At 33.5% G+C, this 8037-nt stretch overlaps 1 protein-coding gene across 1 annotated transcript; it reads right to left on the bottom strand.

Moving 5' to 3' along the window:
• Positions 1-3702: 3702 nt before the first annotated feature.
• LOC123197786 (calmodulin-7) lies at positions 3703-5684 on the bottom strand. Its single transcript, XM_044612177.1, has 2 exons — positions 5313-5684; positions 3703-4559 (listed from the first exon to the last, which is right to left on the bottom strand). The coding sequence occupies exons 1-2, from the start codon at positions 5386-5388 to the stop codon at positions 4186-4188; spliced, it is 450 nt and encodes a 149-aa protein (XP_044468112.1). The 5' UTR covers positions 5389-5684; the 3' UTR covers positions 3703-4185.
• Between the last annotated feature and the right edge of the window lie 2353 nt (positions 5685-8037).

Raw genomic sequence — 8037 nt, 5'->3', positions numbered from 1 at the left:
TATGTTGGGCCAACTTTGGATACTGACTGGGTAACAAAATAGATAACAAAATTTTTAAATAAAATAAACATTATCAAAGAAAACCTAAAACCCCAAGCTAGGATCACGTTATAGGGAGTGATTTACACAAACATGTAATAAACAACCATAGAGTGTTTATAAATTTCAATACATGTATTGATGACTCCTCCAAATCTTTACATGGCTATTGAGTATGCTATCCAACCTGTAAACAAGGTGACTTAGAAAGGTTTCATTATGGCGAAGAGGTTGCTAAGACTTTGTAGATAATATGTTTGTGTTTTGGGAGTTGTGTATGGCAGCTAGGGTTTGCAACAATAGCTCCAATTTTGACCTTGCCAACAAAAAGCAAGATATATGATATTTTCATAGATGCCTTACATTAAGGATTGAGAAAAGTAGTGATCTAGAAAGGTAGAGTTATAACATATTCCTTTTGTTAGCTAAAAGAGTATAGACCTAATACTCTACACACAATCTAGAGTTAGCAATAGTCATGTTTGCTCTAAAAATTTGGCGTCATTATTTGTATGGGGTCAAGAGCAACATATACATAGATCACAAGAGTTTGAAGTATTTTTTTACCTAGAAAAAGCTCATTATGAGGTAAAGGTGATAGTTAGAATTAGTAAAAGCTTATGATTGTGACATCAGATATTACTTAAACAAGGCTAATGTAGTAACAGATGCCCTAAAATAGAAACCAACATTGTCATTGATTACAACTTACTATGAATTATTACAACAATTGGTGAGAGAGTAAATTGAGATTATTATAAGGCAGTTGATAGGTCTATAGATTTAGTCAACCTTTTTGGATAAGATTTGTGTAACCCAAACATCAAATAATTGGTGTGTCAAATCAGATGGATAGTCACCAAGGGTACCAAGGTAGATTTCAATGTAGTTAAAGACATTATAAGATTTAGAGGTCGAGTTAATTTTTTCTAAGATCAAAGTTTGAGGGACAAGATCCTTATAAGGCACATAATTCCCTTTATATTACCTACCCTATGAGTGTAAAGATGTATTAAGATTTGAAGAGATCATTCTAGTGGTCGAGTATGAAGAAAGATGTGACAAATTTTATGACTAAGTGCGTAGTGTGTTAGTAGGATAAGGCTAAACATCAGAGGCTATTAGGTTTATTATAGTTTTTCAGTATCCCAAAGTGAAAATGGGAACATATCTTGATGGACTTTATGGATGGGTTGCCAAGGCTTATAAGAGGTTATAATGCATTATGGGTAATAGTTCACAGACTATCCAAGTTAACACACTTCATAGCAGTCAAAGATACCACAAGCACAAATCAACTAGGTAAGATATATGTCGGGAGATAGTCATAATTTATGAAGTACCAAGGATGATAGTATCAGATAGAAACACTAAGTTTGCCTCAATATTCTAACAAAGTCTATGGAGGTCCTTGGGTATTAGATTAGCTTTTAGCATGACCTAGCATCCTTTGATAGATGAATAGACCAAAAGAGTCAACTAGGTGATCAAAGATATATTGAGGGCTTGTTACCTAAATAGAGGAATAAGTTGGATTGAGGTGATTTCTTTAATGGAGTTTACTTACAACAAAAGTTATTAGACAACAATCAAGATGGCTCTGTATGAGGTATTTTATAATAGAGAGTGTAGATCACCATTGTATTAAGATGAGATGGGTGAGAGTGACACCTTGGCACAAGTGTTAAGGCCAAAGATGACCTAGAGAATGATAGAAGACGTTAGGCATATCAAAGAGATGATGAGATAGGCTCATGATCGTTAGAAAAGTTATGCAGATCAGAGGAAATGTGATCTTAAGTTTGAAGCGGGTGATAAGGTATTTGTGAGAGTAAGCCCCTGCAGGCACGTGATGAGATTCGATAGAAAAGGCAAGTTAGCGTAGAGGTTTATAAAACCATTTGAGATATTAGAATGTGTAGGTAAGGTTGTTTACCGATTTATGTTGCCAACATGCATAGACTATATCCATAACATGTTCCATGCCACTGACCCAACCCATCTATTAAGTGTTGAGGACATTGAGCTTAAGGACAGTTTGACTTATAAGGAGCACCAAGTGCAAATTATAGATAGACAGGTGAAAGAGCTCTAAAACAAGCAAATTTCCTTAGTCAAAGTTTGTTAGAGAAATCACAAAGTTGAGGAAGCCATATAGGAGGTCGAGTAGGACACGAGCAAAGGTTTTCAAAGCTCTTTGAGTGAATTTCAAGAGCAAAATTTATTTAAGAGGGGAAGGAATGTAACACTCATAGATAAGTCCAAGGGCATTCTTGTCTTTTCTTATATATTATGGTGATTTATATTGAGTAATATTGTGTTTATAGTTAGGACGACCATGTACCATAAGGATGATATTCGTTCATGTCTTAGAAAGGTAGAAAAGTCATTTCAAGTTGAGTGAATGGAAATGACTAAGTAGAGCGGAGCACGCGTGTGTGTAGGAGCACATGGTCGTATGGTCAGTGAATTTGAATTTTTTTTATAAGGATAAGTTTCGTGGTGATTTTGGAATTAACCATTAATTGGTGGCAATAGGCACACAATCGTGTTTTTGTTTTGTAGGGAAAATAAAAAGAGGCGTAAGGCTTAATGTGTTATGTTTTGACACAAACTCTTTTTTCAAAGCAAATAGTAGCCAAACACAAGAGAAACGAGAGGTTTGAGAACCTTGGATGCCGGAGAGGAGTCCTTGGTCACCAAAATCGTCATAGCCATGTGAAGAATTTCTTGATTGTTGGAAGACAATTAAGTATGGTGGTTTCTTTGGGTTATTTAGTTTTAGATAAAGATGAGTTTATGTCATGTATTCTTGAGTTATGAGTTTTCGGATATAGCAATGTTATACATTAAAAGCATACTAAAACTTTGTATAGTTTATATGATTGGGCTATATATTGAGATTAAATATTAAAGATAATATTATTTCTTATGAGAGATTTTGTGTCATGTATGTGTAATTTGGTTTAAAAAAAAAATATTCAGTGTCTTTAGAGATATATTCTAGATGTTTATAAACGATTGGATTATCAAAGTTAGGTTGGAATTCATATTAACCGGTAAGGTGTGATTTTTCCTATTGCGACACATACATTCTATCTTAAAATATTTTTAGATAGAAAATATGGTCCAGAGAATTAAAATTGGAGACCATATAATATGGTCAAGAGAAGTAAAATTGGAGACTATATAATGGCCGCATCACTGGTTCAACCGCGTTTAGTGTTGACTATTTATACTCATCAATTCATCAGTTCATCACAGGTGCATGAACATTGTTTTTCTTTGTTCAGGTTAGCTGAGCCCACTGCGCTTACTTTTCAGTGTCCACTCATGCAGCCACTGTAATACTGACAAGTAGTTTTCATACTTGCAAAAAGGCAATAAAAACAGGACGCCACAACTAGTTGAAATTTTGAAACTACTATAATGGCTGGCGCTGCATGAGTTGGTGGCTATACATTGTTTGATTTGATTGGGATTTTTTTTTTTTTTTGGTTTTTTGTTAAAGATAAGAGAAGAGAAAACACCATCCATTCTCTGGAATACCGACAACTGGAGTTTAGACCGTATTTTCAGTGTTAAAACTTGGCAATTAGTCATTCGTTTTTTATGAATGATGAAAGTGACTGACCAAAGTTATTAAAAATATCACAAGGGTTCTGAACTAACAGCTGGAAAAGTATATAATAAGTTAAGACTCCAATACAACAGAAATTGTAATATTGCCTCTTGGCCCAGAATAAACTTCACACGTAAAAACAGATACACAAAACAAAAGCAAGATCTAAAATCTAATAGTTATCATAAGGCAGTAGAACATTCTAATTCGGATATGCACATACCAAGAAGTAATAGCTAATTTTAAAACAGAATACAATGTTCTCAAAGCTACCTTAGGTTCACTGAAAAAGTAGAATATATAAAAACAGATAAAAAGATATGTGAAAAAGTCACAAGACAGGACAAGGGTAAACAACAATTCCTTCACCACCATTACAGACCGCTGCTCACTTGAGAAACTATCAAATTAAAAATGGTGAAGACCAAACTAGGGATCCCATTATATTAGTCAACCCTGTTTTCGTTTTTCCAATTTTTTTTTAAAATGATTTTCTTTAAGAAATTTTGGTGAGGGTGGGGCCATTACTTAGCCATCATAACCTTGACAAATTCCTCATAATTTATCTGGCCATCGCCATCTACATCAGCTTCCCTTATCATCTCATCGACTTCTTCATCGGTCAGCTTCTCCCCTAGGTTAGTCATAACGTGGCGCAGCTCAGCAGCTGAAATGAAACCATTCTGATCCTTGTCAAATACCCGGAAGGCTTCTTTAAGCTCCTCCTCAGAGTCGGTATCCTTCATCTTCCGGGCCATAAGATTAAGGAACTCAGGGAAATCAATAGTCCCGTTACCATCAGCATCCACCTCGTTAATCATGTCCTGGAGCTCTGCCTCAGTGGGGTTCTGGCCCAATGATCTCATCACAGTCCCAAGTTCCTTGGTGGTGATGCAACCTGCAATACCAATTTATATCAGCGTTCGTCACAAAACAGATAGAACTATGTTGAATTGAAACTACCCCAAAAAAAAAAAAAAAAACCATTCCGATTATATTTCTGGATCTTTAACTCTACCTATCAAACCAAGCAACACCGAAATGAGAAAACCTTACAATATAACAAGCAATCATGAAAGTTAGCTCAAATATGATAATTTCGCCCAATCTTAATCCTTAAACAGTGATTATAAAGCATGTTGTAGCAATCCCTTTATTTTAATCAAAGATATTGGCTAAATTATTAACCGAATATTGTTTTTTTTAAATCTATCTATGGAAATATCTACTGTCTAGAAGGTGAAGAAATTCTTCGGAATAATCAAGAACAAAAATAAAAAAGAGAAATACATAATTTAAAATTATGATTGAAAAGAATCCATCATCTTTTAAACACATTCGGAAATGTAGACTAGGATCCTCAGATCAAAAAAAAAAATTACAATGCATAATCAAGATTGCGGTCACAGAAAATCAAAATACACTACATAAAAGTCTAGAATTAACACAAAGATCTCACCAATTCACCTAATAACCCTCAAAAAGAATTTTCAATCACAAAACAAAAATAAAATCATTTCAATAGCATCGCAGATCACAAACGAATCTAAAGATAAACAGGGTTCATCAAAAACAAGAAAGTGAACACAAATATTCACCACGATCACAGAATTTTGAAAAAAGAATAAGCAGATCTAGAGAAGAGATGTACCGTCGCCATCCTTGTCGAACAAGCTGAAGGCTTCTTTGAACTCGGAGATCTGGTCATCGGTGAGTTGATCCGCCATTCGCTCAGAAATGAATGATTTTGAATTTCAAAAAGGAGCAAAGAAAAATTACACGAAGAGAGAGCGAGAAATTGAGATTGCTATGTTTTCTCTCCGGACAAACCAAGCTGAGCATTTTATACGATCTGCCCTTATTGCATACAATCTTTTTACTCGTTAGCGGACGTAAGTAGTTTATCAAATGGACCTTTATTTCATTTCCCTTTTTACCCTTTTCTTTTCTATTTTTTTTTTTCCTTCTACGGCCAATGTATCCTTGTGCGTTTGTTTGATTTGCTTGGCATCGTTGTCCCACTCGAGATTGTCACGAAGACAAATCTAGTGGCACACACGTTACGCGGAATGTACGCGGGGAAATCTCAGTCGCTGGATTAGCTTTAAACAAATCCAACGGTTGGTATTAAATATAAAAATAAATAAACACATCCTTTAACTTATTTAACAAATTGTATACGAAAACTAATTTTCATTAATTACAGTATCATATATCAAGCATAGTATGATTTGATATAATATAAATAAAAAAATATACATATTTTAAAGTATATTAAAATTTAATATGACATAATGTGTATATCGTATAATATAATACTTATCTATCTATATCAATAAAATTAACTATATGAACTAAAACACATTTTTAAACTGAATTAGACATACAATTGGGAATGGATATAAACTAAGTCAAATTCAAACACCCTTCGCTCAAGTTTAACCAAATATAATATAATTCAGTTTGTTTCAAATTGAATCAATAGTTCAAACTCATACCTTAGTTTAGTTTTGATTTTTTATTCTAATTTATAGTTCAGATTTATAATTTGAGTTTATAATTTATTAACAATTGACATTATTTTACCCAAATAATAGGCGAAATTGTCAATTTAAATCAAACTTAAGCCTAACCAAACTAAACATCATCTAACTTGAATTCAGTTTGGTTCAAACAACGAACAAAATCCTCCGATTTGAATTTAACTAAGGACAAGAGAAGAAAAGAATAAAGGAATTATGCTAAGGAGTTAAGGGTCGTCCTAAGTAACAATATAGAAACCTCGGTGTATGCAACAGTACCTTACATAACTAAGAGTTAAGTTATAAAATGGTACGAGATACAATTATTAGGTGGAAACAAGAGTGAGCCAAAGTTAGTTAAAACTTGAGATACATGTATAAGGGGACACTATAAGCATAAATCACTACATCGTCCACAATAGGACATCAAACTCGTAGTAAGGTACATGTTCGTAGTAAAGCCTGGTAAGATATAGTTGGTGTAGTGAAACAAAGAGATAACTCACATGACCAAGGTGTTAAATTTCTGTATTTGATTTAGATCGATTGACCTAGTATACAGTTTCAATACAGTTTTTCAAATCCAATGCTTTCATCAAGTTTAGTACGATCACGTCAGATTGGAATCTAAGATAATGGTTCCTTTGTAATCAATAGGTACATAGTTCAATCCAAGAGTTATGACTTACAACCTAGACAATCCCTAGAGTACATCAGGAGTGCAAAGACAATACATAAGACCCAACATTAACCATAGAGGAGTTTAATACTAACTTTAGATGACAAAGTTAGTGTGGATCGAGATTAATGGTATTTTACAAATTTTAATAAAAGTTATCAGTTCAATCTCCTACTTACTGAGTGTAACACCTACAGGTAAGCTCAAGGGAATTTTAATTTTTTTTTAGTTTTAAAGTCAATGATTTTTTTAAATTCCAGTAGTACACATCTGTATATGGAGATATACATAGTTATGTATGGTCAATAGAGAGTCAAACTTTTGGATCAGATTGTGATCACAACAAAACAGGAAGTTATCTCGACATATTTACACATCTCATTTCATGGTACAGGTGATCATGATGGCTATGAGATGAGCATTAGTCCGTGGGCTAAAGCATCAAGGGTAATATAGTTTTTTCAACTTTTTTTAATTTAGATTTTCATTGATGTTTCAAACTATATACATTGTGTTTCCATATTTATGTTTTCATCGTTGGACACCTTTTGATGTTTCCAGTTATTTTTGAGATAAGGGTATTTTAGTAATTGTCAGTTTTAATAAATAAGGTTTTATTCAGCAATTTAATGAATTCATTATTTATTGTTAAACCTTTAGGTGTTTGATTATGTCAAAACTAATTTTAATGTTGTTAATTTATATTTATTGAGATAATTAAGTTCATGACATAAAATTCTAATGATCAAAAGATGGACGAAATTTATGTTTTCAATTTTTTAGACATGAAACTCTCGTCCCCAAATGTGGGATGCTCATCCCCTATGGGGAACCATTCCTTTGCTAGTCTCATACCTGTCTTTGCAAGTCTAGAACTCTTGAGAATTTTTGCTAAATGAATAGAGACACTTATTCCCAAAATAGGGATGCCCATTCCCATGACATGGATACCCATTTCCTTGCTTAGGATGTCTATTTCTCTATCGAACCCTTGCTCATCCCTTTATGTCTAAAGTGTTCTGTAATTAAATTTTGAAGGTGCAAAAAAGGACACCCATCTCAGAAAAAAGGACGTCTATCCCTCGAGATTTGACTGTTGGACATTTGATTCAAATTTGCTAAAGTTAGAATATGTAAGAGGACACTCGTCCCTCAAAATAGGACACTCATCCTAT

The sequence above is a fragment of the Mangifera indica genome, chromosome 15, assembly GCF_011075055.1.
Source record: "Mangifera indica cultivar Alphonso chromosome 15, CATAS_Mindica_2.1, whole genome shotgun sequence".
Classification (NCBI taxonomy): Eukaryota; Viridiplantae; Streptophyta; class Magnoliopsida; order Sapindales; family Anacardiaceae; genus Mangifera; species Mangifera indica.
This window is presented reverse-complemented; position numbering and strand designations above follow the sequence as displayed.

Bases quoted from the DNA above. Each gene is read 5' to 3' on its own strand.
- LOC123197786 (XM_044612177.1), bottom strand. From the start codon at position 5,388: ATGGCGGATCAACTCACCGATGACCAGATCTCCGAGTTCAAAGAAGCC. The intron at 4,560-5,312 runs GTACATCTCTTC...TTGGTATTGCAG, and splicing joins GTTCGACAAGGATGGCGACG to GTTGCATCACCACCAAGGAA.